Raw genomic sequence first — 16,844 nt, 5'->3', positions numbered from 1 at the left:
CCCCAGCACCCAGGCCAGCGAGCAGAGGGTGCCCGCCCTGCGCTTCAACAGCTCCAGCGTGCAGTGCCAGAACACCTCTGTAAGTGCCCGCCCCGCCCCCCCCCCCCCCCCCCCCCCCCGCGCCCGCGCCGCCGCGGCCCCAGTTTGGTCCAGCACACTTGGCTCTTTATTTCTCAGACCCTCAAGTGCCGGCAACAGGGGCCGGGCCTGAGCTAAGGGACCCCAGCCCAAGGCTCAGGAAGCAGCCGTGGAGGTCCGCCAAGTTTTGACATTGTTTAGCGTGTCTGAGGCCCCCCGGCTGCACCCCAAAGCCCTTGCCAAGCCCCCAGCTGCGCAGTGGTGGATCGAGGCCGCAGGTGGGCAAGGGCCCGAGTCCTGAGCGTCCCAGGAAGGGGAGGGGCTGCCATGCAGGTACCTGGGCTCCACCTGCTCCCCGTGCCGGTACAGCAGCGGGTACACGGTGCTCCGGGGATGCCCGGGCTCTGCCATGCCCTCCGGCGGGGACACAGGTTCTATACCATCCTCACTGCTGCCCAAGGCTGACGTCTTGCTTGGCTCTGGAGACCTGGGCGGAGAGAGGGTCCCTGCGGTGGTCAGAGCTCAGAGCTCCCTCTTGAAGGGGGCGCATCCCTTTCTCCACTCCCCGCTAAGCCCTGCCTCGTTCTAAACCAAGGGTTAGCACGCTTTTCCTGCAAAGGGTCAGATAGCAAACATTTCAGGCATCGTGGGCCACTTGTAGTCTCTGCTGTATATTCTCCTTCTTTAAAAACGTAAAATCATCTTTAGCTCATGGACCATGCAAGAACAGGCCGTGGGCTGAATCTGGCCCACGGGTGGCACTTTGTTGAACCCCTGCTGCACCCTGACGCCAGGGACCCCACTGTTCCCCCAAAGACATGCTGCTGTCTCCCCAACTCTGTGCACCACCCGGAATGGCTCCTTCATCCTAGAGCGGGGGTCCCTCCCCATTCCTCTCCTCTCTGACCAGGGAGCCCCCCAGGGGTAACCAGGAGTGCAAGTGTGTATGTGCCCGTTAGGAGGCGGCTCTCAAACCACATGGCTCTGCTTCGAATCCCAGCTCCGCCATTTACTGGCTGCGTCCCTATAGGCAAGTGAATTCACTGCTCTGTGCCTCAGTTTCTTTGTCTGTGAAATGGGATAACACTGCCCACACTTCCCAAGGTTGTGATGAGGATCCCGGTTAACAGGTGTGAAGTATGCAGCTTGGTGCCTGGAATCCCCCCGAGTGTGGCGTATGTAACAGCTATTGTCCAGCTGCGCCGTGACCTTGAGCAAACTCCCCGATCTCCCTGAACCTCGGTTTCTCATATGTGCAATGGCTCCAGGCGGGCCTCGCACTTTATTGGGCTCAAGCTTCCCGCAGCAGACACCTAACAGAGCCCTCTCGGTGGTGACCAGCAAGGGGCACCCTGTCTCCCACCGCCACTCACCTCTTGCCCCCTTCACTGTGGGGTGAGCCATGGGCCGGGGCGCCATGGTCCGGGGCTGGGAGGTAGAGGTCGCTGGGTGGGCGGCGAAGGTCCAGGACAGGGCAGCTGGCTCCAGGGAAGGAGTAAAGGGGGGCAGGGAGGGGCGCGCTGAGCTGCTGCGGGTGGTGCCGCGTGTAGTCCTGCGTGATGACCTCCTGCAGGCCAAGGGTCAGGGGACAGGAGCAGGGTCAGGCGCCAGCCATCTCCCAGAACCTTCCAAGTGGGGTGAGGGCAGCGGACTGAGCTTTGGGGGCAGAACCCGGGGGCTTCGGGCCTGCCCACACAGCCTCAATGCCCCCAAGTGCATGGGGTGGGGGCACTGGCCCAAGTCTCAAAGTGGGCCCCCAGGTGGGTCGGGTTCCCCTGACCAGCGTGTGTAAGATGTGGATCGCAGCTGGGCTCGTGCACCTGAGGCTCCATCAGCTGGATGAGGGGGCGAATATAGCACCTGAGTTTGAGACTCTGGGACCCCTGGCATGGCTTGCCTTCACCAACCCCCAGATCCCTGGCTCACCTCACCAGGACTCAGGCTACCCACCAGACGGTGCGTGGACCCACCCCCGCCCCTTCCTCGGGGCCGGGTCCCACCCCAGGTACAAAGGCAACGAGGAGGGGGCAGAGGAGGGGTAGTTACACTGATGTGCTGTGCCAGCGTGACCACCCGCTGGTGACCTTTGACCCCTGGGGTGGTCTGGAGCAGCGGGCTGGACGAGGGCTGGCTCTCGGGCAGCGGCCGCAGGTGTGGGAGGTGTGCAGCCTCGCCGCTGAGCTTCCCCGGGCCTGCGGGCAGAGCAGAGCAGGTCAGGGCGTGGCTGAGGGGGGCGAGGCGTGTGCCTGACGGGGCTGCTGCCCTCAGAGCCTGGCTCTGCCCTCTGAGCTGTGGCGCAAGGCCGATTCTGCCACCTCTGAGCGCCTCAGTTTCCCCACCTGCGCGACGGGGTGACAACCGTCCCTGTCTCACACGCGGGGGTGGGGGGGCGGGAGGGGGCTCGGAGGCAGGGCGGGACCCTACCTGGCTGCTTGTGCCGCAGGTCCCCTTCCAGGTGGCTCTTGTCGAGTTCCTCCAGGTGCTTGGGGAGCCCCTTGTCATGGGTCAGGCTGGGTGAGCTCACGGGGCTGACGGGCTCCACCCCATCAGGGCTGTAGCCGCCACCGTGGTAACCTGAAGCCGGGTGAGGCCGCGAGTCAGGCCAGCGCCAGGGCCAGGCTGCCCCTCCCAGCCTACCCTCCCACACTGGCTGGGTCCCCCAGGCCGGGGGTGGGGGCTGGGGCCGAGAGAGAGAGAGGGAGAGAGCCAGCGTGGGGTCTGCTGGCCGGTCAGGGGTCGGGGCAGAGTGAGAAAAGAGGGACGGGGGCTGCAGGGAGAGAGGGCTGTAGAGAGAGCTGGACGTGGGAGCAGCACAGAGAACAGGACGCACAGGCAGGAGGGCGGAGGGCGACGCGGAGAGATCCAAGCAGAGGGAGAGCTGGACAGCAGCACAGGTGGGAAAAGGGACGGAGACAGAGCCCGGTGGTGCTGGCGGGCCAGGGGCGGGGAGAGTGACATGGGGGAGGATGAGTCTCTGCGAAGGGAGTGTAGGGGCAGCGGACGGACGGGCGGTGAGGGAGTGGGGTCGGTGAGGGCTGGGGCGGGAGCGACACTCAGGTCCCAGTGTCCCCGCCGGGCCACAGCCCCGCTCCAGCATGGAGGACGCCCCTCGTCCCCCGGGGCTGCTGGCTGGTGGGTTGGCAAGGGGAGCGTGGGGCAGAGTACCCCCAAGACACCCTCACGACCTGGGCAGGACGCAGGGGGCAGGTTCCCAGCTCCTCCTGGAGAGTGGCGGCGCTCCCCCCCTCCCCGTCTTCTCTGCACCCCATGCGGGGGGGGGGGGGGGGGGGGGGGGGGGGCCCGGGTGGTGGGGTGGGGGGTGGGGGTGGGAGGCATCGGCCTGCGCCCCTCTGCAGCCCTGCTCCCCAGACAAAGGCGCAAAGGGGGAGATGGGAGGCGCGGCTAAAGTCGAAATCACAGATCCATTCATTAAAGGAAAAAAAGCGAAAATCCGAAACAACACAAAAAAATCATGATAAAACGATGTGCAAAGGATGAGGCTTGCCCCCCTTCAGAGGGGGTGTGCGCGGCTGGAGGAACCATCAGAGCGTGCAATCGACGAAGACGACTTTCAAAACAAAATACCAAAACCAACGAAAAATGGGGGAAAAATAAAAAGCAGAGATCTGAAAATATCTTTAGGCCACAAGACGGAGCGGGTGGGCGGCGGGGCCAGGAGTCTTACCATCGCGAGGGGAGTCGTTGGCCAGCGAACCTCCTTCTCGCGGCCCTTTATCGTGAGCAATTTGACGCATGATTATCGCGTCTATGAAGGTGGCCGCTGTCAGGGTGGTCTTACCCAGAGAACGGAGTTCCAATTCCTGGATGGAAAAGGGTTTACTTTGAGTCTTTTCCCGGTGCAGGTCCGAGGCCGAGGCGGGCGGCGCTGGCTGGTCCGGGCTGGCGTGGTGGGGCGTGAGGCCCTTCGCCGGGGCGCGGGCGATGGCTGCGTGGCCGGAGCCAGGCGGCGCCAGGGGCCGGGGCTCGGAGCCCTTGCCGGGGGAGGACGCGGGCTCCAGCCCCGCGCGGGCTGGGGGCTTGGCGAGGAAGGTGTGGCCGGCGTCTGCTCGGGGCCGCTCGGGCCGGGTGACCCGCGGGGCCTCCTTAGGCAGCAAGACAGGCTCCAGGAGGGTGGGGTAGACCCCGTCGAGGGTGCCACCCAGTGGGCAGTGGGTGGTGGGTGGGAATGTGGCGGCCGGGCGGACAGGCGAGGAGGTGGAGGTGGACCTGGGGGAGGAGAGAGGGAGGGTCAGTGGCTGAGCGAGCCATAGCCGGGGCCTGTGAGGCCGAGGCAGGGTCACTCCCTCACTTTGACACCCTGCGGAGTCACCCCTGCCCGGAAGAGCTCCCACTCTCCCTACTGCTCTCAGAATAAACGCTGCGGACCGTGACCTGCGAGCCCCCGTGCCACGTGGCCTCACCTACCCCATCCACCCGCCGTCCATCTAGCCCATCAGCTCGTCAGCCCAAAACTTTTTACTGAGCACCTACTATGTGTCAGGCGCTGTTCTAGACACTGGGGTACGGCAGTGCACAGAACAGACAAAAGCGCCATACATTCTAGGTGAGAAGACAGACTACGCACGTCTTAATGTGATAACGTGATAAATTAAACCCCTATCAGCGTGGCAACTGCTCGAAGGTGAACGGGTCTGGGTTACGTTCTGCTAACAGAATGGCAAGGGAGCTCTTAGGCAGGGCTCACGGGGGACTCTCTGAGGGGCTGGGACATGCGCTGGGGAGGAAATGAGTGAGCCACAGGGCAAAGGCCCAGAGGGCGGCCTAGGGCGGGTGGTTAAAGGACAGGGCAGTGGGGTCCAGCTCTCCCACCTCCGCCATCAGGGGCCACACAGGGCTCCCTGTCGTCCCCTCTGCCCGGAGCGCTCTTCCTTACCCCAGAGGCTTATGGGTCTAGCCCACAAGCCCTAAGAGGGCACTGCGTCAACCATTACCGTGTCCCCCGTACCCAGCACAGGGCAGGAGACCCACCGCAGGCCCACCAGGAAGAAGGAATGCACAGACGCACTCTCTCTGACCTTCACAGGGTCAATGTAACTATCCCTGCTCTGCAGATGAGGAAACAGGCTTGGACGTGAGCTGGCCCGACACCATCTCTTGTGGCCTGTCAAGCCTAGCGTTTTCCATGAGGAAGCCTTGTGCTAACCCTCTCTCCCAGGGGTCTTACTCAGCTGCCACTGGGAAAGGGCTTGATGTCCCTGCTACAGCCTCTCACCGGTGCTTGCCGGTGGGAGCTCACGCCTGGGTGCCCCACTGTGAGACTCAGGCGCTCCTGCCATGCGTGCCCGCTGGGGACCTGACTCAGAGGGGACAAGGCTGTGCGCTTAGGAAATGATGTCATTTTTCACAGTTGGAATGGTGGTGGGGGAGGTATGACTTAGACCAGCCAAATGGAAGGGTACTTGCATGAATGGTTACTTCATTCTGGAAGAAGCAGCCGCCTCCAAACTGCCCCTGGGCGGGCAGGGGCACTGGGGAAGCTCCCTCCCCCGTCGGGCAGCTCTGCCCACAGACCTCGGGCAGGGGGTGGGAGGTGGGTCTTGGGCCTGTCGTGACAGGAAGTGGACTCCGGGGCTGGCGGGGGGGCACATGGGACCTCTGCGCCTTCTCCCGTCTTCACGGAGCCTCTGGGCCTTGTCTGCGCAAGACAGGCGCTCTGCTCCCTGTAGGGCCCCGCTGAATGCTGGGAGGGAAAGGCAAGGCTCTCCTCACAGGCCTCACTGTCTCGCCCTCTCTGCTCCACAGACTCCATTCCTGAACTCGACAACCTACCCAACTACTCCCCTACCCGCCCACCCAACTCGCCATCCATCTACCCAATGAACCACCTACTCATCCATCTACCCAGCCAACCCCCCCAGCCATCTACCCAACTCATCACCTGTCCACCTACCCATCTATCCACCCACCTCCCCACCTACCTACCTAACCCAACCCAACCACCCATCCACCCACCTACTCAACCCATCACCTATCTACTCACCCATCTACCCATCCATCCACCTACCTGCTCACCCATCTAACCCAACCTCCATCCAATTACCCACCATCTGTTCATCCACCTCCATCCATCCACCTTTCACCTAGCTCTCCAACACAACCATCCATCCATCCACCCACCCACCCGCTGTTATCTATCCGTCTACCCCCCCACCTGCCCATTCATCTAGCTCCGCCACCCATCTACCCACCACTGACCCACCTATGCATCTACCTACTCACCTGTCATCCATCCACTTACCCACCCAAAGTCTATTATCCACCCATCCATCTACCTACTCACCTGTCATCCATCCACTTACCCACCCAAAGTCTATTATCCACCCATCCATCTACCTACTCACCTGTCATCCATCCACTTACCCACCCAAAGTCTATTATCCACCCATCCATCCATTCACCTATCCACCCACCCATCCAACTAACCCAATCACCCATCTCTTTACCTTCTCACCCACCTAGCCACCCACCCACCTACCTGCCCAGCCATTGCTCACTCTCCCGTATACCTCCCAACCCATCGGTACACTTGTGCATCCCCCCCCAACCTGTATCCAGTGACCGCCCCCCCCACCGCCTGTCCCCTCCCCTGTGCCAACCTGGCCCACCTCAGGACCGTGGGCGTGCTGGGCTCCACGGAGGTGATAATGCTCTTCATGCCCGTGTTGTGCAGCACGCTGGGCCTCGGCCGGGCGCCCGGGCCGGGGCTCCGCGATTCCCGCATCCCTCGCTGCCGCCGCCGCCGCCGCCGCCGCCGCCACCGCCACTCTGCTCCGTACCTGGTGGAAACAAGCCGTGGGATCAGAGGGGCAGGCCACGCGCAGCCACAGGGACCGCTGGGGCGTGGGGCGCGTGCTGGCGGCTCCGTCATCCTACCAGGCCTCCAGATGGGCGCATGCTCCACCGTGGTGGTGGACGCGAGGATGGACTTCTCCCGTTCCCGCTCCCTCTCGGACGAGGACGTGGCCGTGGGTTTTGTCAGGTGGGTGGGGCCTCCTGGAAACCCAAAGGCCTGCGGCTCAGCCCCGGACACAGGAGGGGCCCTGGACTTGTCTTCCGGGGTGGAACAGAGAGGGCAAGGCATCTGCCCGAGGACGCCCAGAACGGGGGTGGGGGCATCACCTGGGGAGAGCGGGGAGCTGCTGAGCCGGCTGCTGAAGTGCTGCGGTGCCGTGGGGAGGTAGGCTAGGCGGTCCATGGCGGTGGCTGGAGTGCCTGGTGTCGGGGGCACCAGCACAGGCAGGTGTGGCACTTGGGACAGGTCGATGATGCCTGTGACAGAGGAGGTGGGGCCGGGCTGCAGCGGTCGGGGGAGAGGGGCCAGGCTGCCTCCTGGCCGGACCACCCCAGCTGGTGCAGCGCCGCGCGTCCTCTGAGGAGCAGCACGGCCGGATGCTCCCTCCTTGGTCCCCGCACCGGGCCCGCAGGACCCTTCTCTGAATGCTGGGTGCTCATAGCACCCCATCCCTTCGCTCCCAAACCCTGAAGTGGACGTGGCTTGCAGTTGGCAGCCCTGCATACCTTGCTATGCCTATTTTGCTCTTTTGGTGTGCTCTTGGTGTGCCCTTCTTGCCTTTGACCCTCTGCAGTCCTTTGCTGGTACTCAATCCCCACTGTATGAAATACCTAGTGTGACTGATTTTACTAACTGGACCATAACTATACTTGGTTGTTCCGGAAGCACATCCCAGCAGTGTTTCCACAAGGTGACTGTAATATGCACGTGCAAAGCAGCCACGGGCTGGTTTCGACTCAAGGGAACCCGAAGTTCAAACGGCCTCACGTTTCCATCTTTTTTTTTTTTTTTTAAACACCAGGGACCGCACATACCAAGAGGACACAAGCACATGCAGAGCCCGTGTGTATGCATCCAGGACACACACCACACACAACCTTGCACCATCTGCCAGGTCTGTGTGTGCTCTCCGCGCAGTGATACAACCCGAGCCTCTAAGGCAACTGCTCTAGCCGCCTCGGCAAGGACAGACGTGCACGCGTGGGCACGCACGTGTCCTGTGCTCTCAGGACCCTGGGCAGACCAGGAATAAGGCCAATTCTGGGTGGCGGGTTCTGCCCACCCGCGTGACTGGCAGTGCTCTGCCCCACCCACCTCGCGGGCCGGCGGCGTAGTTGAGCGCCAACGAGGACTCGCGGGGCGACAGGCCCCTCAGCATGTCAGCTCGCTGGGCCATGGCGGTGGCCGCGTTGTGGTGCATCTGCTGCGAGGTGATGTAGTCGTTGATGATTGTCTGGCGGTTCTCCAGTGCCGCCGTGTCGGGGTAGCCGCGGATGAGGTAAGGCGGGTACAGGTGTGGGTAGGTGGGGTTGGGGGCCAGGTGCCGGGGCAGGTAATAGGCAGCGGCTGCCGGGAGAAGGGGAGCAAGGTCAGACCGGCCCACACCTCGGCTGGGAATGCCACCCCACCCCGCCAGTCTCAGTGCCCTCACAGTTTCTCCCAAACACCCCCCAGAAAACAGAACTGAGAGCCTAGAAGGAGAAAAACCCTCGCTGCCCCGACACACACGTGGGTGTCTCTGATTGATAACGTTCTTTGGATGGAAATTCCCCTAAACACAGGGCATCCAAAATGGGGATCACTAAAATACCTAAGGGCTGCATCCTTCTAAACGGATTGTCAGATCCCGTCCGTCTGGGGAACGCTCACCCTTGAGCCCTCTTTTGATACATTTGCAATTTTAAAGGCACTGATAAGTTCCGCAGGAAAAGAAAACCACTGAAAAACGTTTAACCCGGCATGTCCCTCAGACCCCTAAGAGAAATTCTGTTTCTCACCTAAACTGTTGACATGATTACACTGTTGGGTCTCCCCCCCACCATGCCTCAGTTTCCCCACCTAGTGGCAGCTAGTTGATGCCCGAGGAGCCCTCGGGCTGACACTGATGCCTCAGGGTTCTATGGGTCCGGGACAATCACCTGCATCCAGAGGGATCCCACGGGGTATGGAGGTGGGGTCAAAGGCCAGCGGGATGTGGCCGCGGTACAGGTCCACGCCACTCACGCCCCGGAGCAGGTGCTCGTAGGGCGACATGGGGTGGGGGTGATGCTCAGGCACGGTGCCGTGCGGGGACTTGGCAATCTCACGGGGCGTGGACGTCAGCTTCCGATCCTGGGACGCCTTGCTGGACGAGAGGCTGCCTGTGGGGACGGGCCAAGTGGGGATGGCATCAGACCTCTGTGCCATAGGTGTCCCAGCCTCCAACACTGGGGGCTGCCAAGGCTAGTGCTTAGGGGAAGTCATTTGAGGGTAGGGTCTCTGGGATCCCCAGGGACCAGGCCTCGTCATCCATCCATTTGCATCTAGTTCATTTTTCCTTTTATTTATTCATTCACTCATTTGCTTCTGTATTTTAGCTCTTTTAAAAAGTTCATTCTTTCTTTCCTTCATTCCCTTTCTTGTGCATTCCTTCAATCAACCAAAAATATTTATTAAGTGTCTACGACATGCCGAGCACTTTCTAAGAGCTAGGGCTCCCCCGCTGAACAAAACAGAAAAATCCTGGCCCCCGTGGGGCTGACATTCAATGCAGGAGACAGATGATCAACTAGTCATCGAAAAAGAATCTCAGAGTAATAAATGCTCTGAAAATTTTTTTAAAATGTGACAGAACGTGACCAGAATACTGAAGCGGGGGAGGGTGGTCATAAGAGGCCTCCCTGAGGATGTGACATTTGAACAGAGTCCTGAAGGGCGCAAAAGAAACCAGTTAGGTAAAGATCTGAAAGGCGGGTGGTGGGCTGGGGGCGGGGGCGGGGGCGGATTTCAGGCACAGGGGACAGCACGTGCAAAGGTCTTGAGCAAAGAATGAGCTGAGTGTGGTCAAGGAAGAGACATAAAGCAGCAGATAAAGGAATCTGGCAGTAAGATGGAAAGGTGGGTGGGGCGGGATCCTGCAGGCTCCCAAGGCCATGGCGGAAAAGGGTGATTTTTTCCTAAGTGCAGTGAGAAGTCACTAGAAAGATTTAAGCAGAACAGTGGCGTAATCTGATGTAAATATTTCAAAAAAAGTATTCAGGCTGCCGTTTGGGGAGCAGATTATTAGCAGGACAAGAGAGAAGTCAGGGAAGCCAGGTGATCTGGAGGTGGCCGAGGGGTGGAGAGAATCCTGAGAATGGTTTGGAGGTAGAACCCACTGGTCTGGCAGATGGAATGGATGTGGTGGCCCCGAGGATGCTCCTGAGCTAAGGAGTGGATGGTAAGGCAGTTTCAGAGACCGGAGCCCACCGAGGCCCCGCCCCACCCCATGGCCCCGCCCCACCTCGCGCAGCGCCCCACGCACCCTCCTGCAGGCGCGGGGTTGGCTCCCGTGTGGTCACCGGTGATCCGCGGGGTAGGTGGCTGGTGAAGGGCGCCGCGTGGTCCTCGTAGGTCAGGGGGCTCTGCCGTGGCTTGCCCAGCTCAGGCACGATGACCGGGGCCCCCCGGGTGATGGAGCCCCCCGAGCTGCTGACAGCGCCCGGCCGGCTCTTCAGACTCTCCTCGTAGCAGGCGCGCTCCAGCGCCCGGGTGTCGGCCATCACGTCCAACGGGTGCACCGCCGGGAACGTCCGGCCGGGGCTGCCGATGATGGAGCGCACGTCGTGCTTTTTGGAGCCGGTGGAGGACGTGCTGGTGTCATACTTGAGCGGGGTGCCCTGAGGGGCAAGGGGGGGATGAGCATCAGCTACACAACCGCTCTGAGCCTCAGTTTCTCAGCTATGAAATGGGAGCGACATCTCATGCCTCCAGGGGCGGGGGAGGAAGGGCTTTGCTAAGCCTAAGATGAGCGCACACCTGTCCCTGCCCTGCCCACCCCTGTCCTGGACCCTGGCCACCGGAGCCACCTGGGGGGCTGCAGGAGGGGGCACAAAGTTCAGAGGTTAGCCCTTCCTGGAGCAAGTGGGGGAACCTCTGTTGGCCCTTGGGGTTTGCTGGAAAGAGACTTACCACCCCCATGAGGGCAAATACCTTCTTCCTGTCAGTCTGGGACCCTCTGCGGCCCACCCAACGCCAAGCCAGAAAAGCCAGCCGCAAAATCCAGTTCCACCGCCCTGAGGCTCAAGTCTCAGAGGTCAGGGCAGAGGTTTATGTTTGCTCTATGGCCAGAAAGGGCAGCTGAAGAAACAGGGGTCATGGACGAGCTGCAGCCCGGCCGCCTGGGAGAAGACCCCACCCTGTCTGCGCAGGCCGGGGAAACCCAGGATACATTGGGCTCTGTGTCTCTGCCAAGTAAGAGAACTCTGCTTTTATTCAGGAGTGTTTGTTGTTGTTGTTTTTGCCATACACGGGCTTCTCACTGTTGCGGCCTCTCCCGTTGCGGAGCACAGGCTCCGGACGCGCAGGCTCAGCGGCCATGGCTCACGGGCCCAGGCGCTCCGCGGCATATGGGATCTTCCCGGACCGGGGCACGAACCCGTGTCCCCGGCATCGGCAGGTGGACTCCCAACCACTGCGCCACCAGGGAAGCCCTTCAGGAGTGTTTTAATTACTTTCTTAAGAAGGGGAAGTGCCCTTATTTTAAAAAGAATATTCCAGAATCAGACTGGCCTCCCTTTTGGATCCATGGTGGACTCTTGCCAATGGCTTCACAACTGCCCAGAGGCTGAGAGTCAAACCCGTCCCCTGGCCTTCGACAATCTTCCCACCGCTCCCGCCTTCTCCCGGGGCACCTCTGTGCCGTTAGCCAACTGTAGGCCTCCTGGACACCCTCCCCAGTCCCTGCCACCTCACAGCCACGCAGCCCCCGATGGATCCCACGCTCCTTCCTCATTCACATCAGCCACCTCTGACCAAGGGAAGAGACACTGGTTCTTAGTTGGTTTCCACCGACCAGCTCCTCACACAATCAGAGCTCATCTTCCCCTACCAGGCTGAGGCCTCTGGGGGGCCAGAGCCACGGGGGTGCGGGTAGGGTGAGGTGCAACATGCTGGTGGTAGGAGTGGATGCCAAGAAGCAAAGACATTGCAGATTTCGGGACATGTGGATTTGAGATGCACAACTGCCATTTACCTGCTGTGTGACCCTGGACAAGCTGTTTAACCTCTCTGAACCTGTTTGCTCACCACTAAAATGCAGACAGTAAGAGAACTACCTCAGAGTGCTGCTGTGAGGGTTAGATAAGTCATGATGTCTTATGGTCCTAGATCGGGGGTTCGATCCATGACCGGCGTTCATTATTACATCTAGCTCTGGGGTTTGGCAAGCTTCTTGATCTCTCTGGGCCTCAGTTTCCCCACCTGGAGAATGGGGATGATAGGTATGACTCTCCTGGGCTGTAAATACAATTGAACGAGGTCACGGATATAGTATAAAGGCCTTGGTATGGAATCTGGAATGTACGTGATGACGGCTCAGTGATGAGCAGCTGTGTGATCTTGGGCGTGGCACTCAACAAGTCTGGGCCTCAGTTTCCCCATCTGTAGGGGCCAGAGCGGTGCCCATCAGCACCCGCCGCCCCCATCTTGGCCCAGCCGCCCAGCCCTGCGCCCGTACCTGCGTGATGGAGCCCTCCTTGAGCGGCCGCGGGGCCAGGGGCAGGTCAGGCGTGCGCCGCAGCTCCTCCCGTGGAATCTCATGGATGGAGCGGCCGGCCTCCTTCACTGTCGCCACCAGGCCCTCGTGGGCAGGCTTCAGCTTCAGGGGGCCCAGGGCCTCCAAGGGCCGGGCCTTGTAGGCCTCGGCCAGGTCCCGTGGGGGCGGGGGTGGCGGGGGCGGCGTGCCCTCACGCTTCAGGAGCTTGGCCTCCCGACGCTGGTAGTCTTCCTGGGCCTCCACGTAGGATCGTGGGATCCCTGCCAGGGAGGACGGGGCGCTGACCCTTGCACCTGCGCCCCACCTCGCCCATCCTAACCTGGGGCCTCCATGCTGGCAGTTTCTGGAGCCAGACTACCTGGGTTCAAGCCCTCGCTTGCTGTGTGACCTTGAGCACATGACTTGCCCTCTCTGAGCCTCAATTTCCTCACATATAGAATGGGAGTAGTAACTGAAACCCCTCACCAAGTCATGAACATTCAGTGAGATAACATAGATAAGATGCATAGAATGGGGCTCACGGTAGCTGGCTTGCCACTGACCAGCCAGGAGAACCTGGGCAGGGTATCTGACCTCTTTGATCCTCCCACCAATTGTATCTTCCTCTTGGAGTCTGTTCCATAAGATAATATCTAGAGAGCACTTGGGGTAGCACCAAGCGCAGAGTACAGTAGATGCTCAATAAATGACGTCTACAAAGTTGAGGGTGATGGGTAATATTTTGCTTTCTCTTTTTGTTTTCAAATACATAAGGAATGCCTTGCTCTGCCTTTCAACCTGCACACATACCTGTCACGTCCACGTGTGTTACATGCCTTTCCACATACCTGGGCACCCATGGCACTCTGGTATGCCTTCCCTCCCCCGCCCACCCTGACTGTAAACCCAAGGGCTTGTTGTAGCTGCCACGAGGGCGTGGTGGCCAGGCATGCGGGGGCACTTGGGGAGCAGAGGGCAGGGTACCTTGCGTGATGGAGCCTCGGACGTGGTGCTGTTCTTTGAGATGGTGGGGGCTGTGTCGCTCAGGCGGGATGGCGCGGCCCATGAGACCTGGGAGGGGGAGGACAAGAGCATCATCTCGTGGCTCCCCGAGCCGGCCTTGGCAGTGACGAGCCAGGGTCTCCAGCGCCCCCTCCCAGCAGCGGGCCCCTCCAGCCACTTGGTGTCAGTCCCCACGATGATAGTGGTGGCGGCACAGGACCACTTCTCGGGCCCTGTGCTACCTCCAGATGGAGCTTCAGAAAAACCCTGCCTCAGTTTTCCTATCTGTAAAGTAGGGCCAACCATCCCATCTCCTCCCTCCAAGGGGAGCTGAGAGAGAGAAATTCTCTCCCTTTCCTGCCATCACCCAGCAAGTAGGGAAGCCCCCGGGGCAGGTCCTAGGCCCTCCCCTGGCCCTTCTGTGCCCCCTGGAGTAGGGAGCAGGGCAAGGCACACACCTTCGATGCTGGCTGAGGAGATGGCCCTGCTGACACGGCCCTCCATCATGTCATAGGTGCGCTTGGGGGCGGCCGTCTCGTGGGGAGGTCCTGAGTTGCTCCTGCCATCCTCCTTGGAGCACTGGGACACGGACATGCCACCTGGAAACCAGACCGATCTCACAATGAGGGGCAGCCCCAGGGCAACTGTGTGCACTGGGCCCAGTATCAGCAAACCGGCCGGGCCCAGTGGGCAGGAGTCAACAGCCTGCGGTCCAGCCCAGGGCCTGTTCTGCTGGCAGGTAGGTGTGTGCCTTTGACCACGTGCGGGTATGTGACTCTGCACAAACACGTCCACTCGTGGGAGCCGACATGTGACGTGAACATGTGTAACCACGTGCACGTGAGCAAAGATGCACCAGCCGAGTGTGAACGTGCAGGGTTACCACAACCATTTGTGTGTGTCACTGTGGGTCTCTGTGTGTGTGCACATGTGTGAGAGTGTGTGTGCGTGCACACCTGGCCACTGAGGACAAAGTGAGGCCACATGGAATAAACTATGTGCATTGGTGTCCACGTGGGGAGAGTGTGTGTCTGCGGCGGGGGAGGGAGGGGACGAGGAGTGTCCACAGCAGAGGCGGCCTTGCCAAGCCAGGCTGAGCCCAAAGGGTGAGCTCCTCAGGCTGGCACGCGGGCCCCCGACAGGCCGAGGGTCTGAGCAGCCAGGAGGCGAGCCTGGAGGAGGCCAAGCCTCGGTCTCGCCCATCAGGCTGGGGGCTCCTCGAGTGGGCCTCTCCTTCCAAGGGTGGCTGAGTCTGGGGGTATCAGAAGCAAGTTCCCGAGAGCCCCGTGCCTGCCCCTTGGGATAAAGGGTGCGCTCGCTCTCCCAGGATTTCCGATCGTGACCCCACGGGATCCTCAGGGCATGAGCTACTCCAGGGGCTGCAAACTGGCGGCCAGCGGATAGGCCGCGCTGCTGCTGCTCCAAACTTTGCTCAAAATTAATTGCTGATGTTTAAGCACTGAGAGATTTCAGATGAAAACAGAGAGATTAGAAGTCTGGCCAGCGAGCTCACACTCGTTACAGGGCGACAGTCAGCTATCGGAGAACAGAGGCAGGGCCCCTGTAGACACAGCCATCACTCTCCAGGTCCTCCCCGGCCCCTACTGCCTTCCATCCGGCCTGCGGCCCTCTCTGTTCCCAGGAAGCACGTGAGAAATTGAAAGCCTTGATTTATACCCATTCTGCAGATGACAAACTTAAGGCCTGTAGGGGCTCAAGAACTGATCTGGAGGCCGGAGCTGAGATGCCACCCAGGGCTCTGCTCACAACACCTCGACTGCCAGCCTCTCCGTCTGCCCTTCCAGGGCCCCTGACCATCCCCCAGGGCCCTCAGCCGGGTACCGAGGTTGGCACAGAAGATGCAGCTGACACCCTGTCCCCAAGACTGTCTCCACCACTTGGCAGCAGAGACAGGCAAGTGCCTAAGCCCCACGGTACCACCTCCGCTTCCCAGGACCTGGGGGGCGGGAGGGCAGCCGGGCCAGGCGGAGGCGGAGGGAGAGGAAAACGCGCCCACCGCCGCCAGAGGAGCAGTTTGCAGCCCTAGAGCTGCCAGCCGCTGAGAGGGGCGCCCGTTAGCGGCTTTTATCTCCGCGCCCCTGGGCGCCCGAGGCTGCCGGGAAATTCACATCCCAGCCCTTTACTTCCTTAACTCCTTCCAGGCAGGGCTCCCTGGTTGGGGAACCAGAGAGGGAGAGAGGAGTGAGGGGCACTGAAGTGGGGGGCCCAGGGCTCAAGGGGGTGGCGCATCACTCTGGTCATCGCCCCTTCCTGCCACCCACGTGGTGTCAATTAGAGAGCACAGCGTTTGCCAGGAGCGCTGGGCCAGAGGCCTGGGGGAGTGAGCCTGGGCTTCTGCTCCCTGGGCCTGTTCTCCTACTACACGTGTAGCAAGGCTGGCCACAAGTTTGCTTCCTAAATTGTAAAGAACCGGGCAGAGGTGGAGACAGCTGAAGCCAATCCTTACCTGCTGCTGGCTTACATACCTGCAGGGATGGGGAGGTCACCCCCTCTCCTGGTGTCACCCCAGCCTTGCCTCCCTGTGAACCCACCTCAATGGGCCAAACACCCCCGCCCCTGCTCCCCCAGTCCCAGGCCTCCTTTTCTCTTGAGGGGCCAGGAGGGTGGACACACAGAAGGACCACTGGACATCACTGCACCTCAGCTCCCACATCCGTAAGATGGCAAGACACTCCTTCACCCTGGCTCTCAACCACACGGAGCTGACAGGAGGGTAACACACTCCCCTAGATTCGTTTTCTGAAGACACCTGGCTGCCCTTTAACCCCAACCATATTTTCTGGACCCTTCTCTCCTGACCAACTCCAGAAACACCAAAGTCTGGGGTTTGGTGGGCAAGCCACACTGGATGCGGGCAGGTTTCCGTGACTCAAGATTAACAAGGTGACGTCCCATTTGCATCCTGGGCGGGCGTCCTGAGAGCTCTCTGAGGGGGCTTCATCCGCTGGGCCCCCAGCATATGGGCGGCCCCCAGTAAACACCAAGTGACCACATGACCAACCACCTCCAGGTCACCACTGGTCCTCTCACCTAGAGGATCCTTCCCGGGCATCAAAGATGCCCGAGGGGGTTTCCCTGGTGGCGCAGTGGTTGGGAGTCCGTCTGCTGATGCAGGGGATGCGGGTTCGTGCCCCTGTCCGGGAAGATCCCACATGCTGCGGAGCGGCTGGGCCCGTGAGCCATGGCCGCTGAGCCTGCGTGTCCGGAGCCTGTGCT

At 61.0% G+C, this 16,844-nt stretch overlaps 1 protein-coding gene across 1 annotated transcript in view; it reads right to left on the bottom strand.

Annotated features, from left to right (window-relative positions):
* NCOR2 (nuclear receptor corepressor 2) overlaps positions 1-16,844 on the bottom strand; it is a 160,842-nt gene that overhangs the window by 8,712 nt on the left and 135,286 nt on the right. Inside the window, 15 exon segments of the mRNA XM_007448653.1 lie at positions 416-565; positions 1,452-1,645; positions 2,125-2,270; positions 2,503-2,652; positions 3,878-4,305; positions 6,705-6,786; positions 6,789-6,875; positions 6,973-7,092; positions 7,219-7,368; positions 8,207-8,458; positions 9,031-9,252; positions 10,395-10,749; positions 12,588-12,886; positions 13,590-13,676; positions 14,066-14,206. Coding sequence (XP_007448715.1) covers positions 416-565; positions 1,452-1,645; positions 2,125-2,270; positions 2,503-2,652; positions 3,878-4,305; positions 6,705-6,786; positions 6,789-6,875; positions 6,973-7,092; positions 7,219-7,368; positions 8,207-8,458; positions 9,031-9,252; positions 10,395-10,749; positions 12,588-12,886; positions 13,590-13,676; positions 14,066-14,206 — 2,863 coding nt within the window.

Source organism: Lipotes vexillifer, unplaced genomic scaffold (genome assembly GCF_000442215.2).
Source record: "Lipotes vexillifer unplaced genomic scaffold, Lipotes_vexillifer_v1.1 scaffold21, whole genome shotgun sequence".
NCBI lineage: Eukaryota > Metazoa > Chordata > Mammalia > Artiodactyla > Lipotidae > Lipotes > Lipotes vexillifer.
Note: the sequence above shows the minus strand (reverse complement) of the source record. Positions and strands in the feature narration are given on the sequence as shown.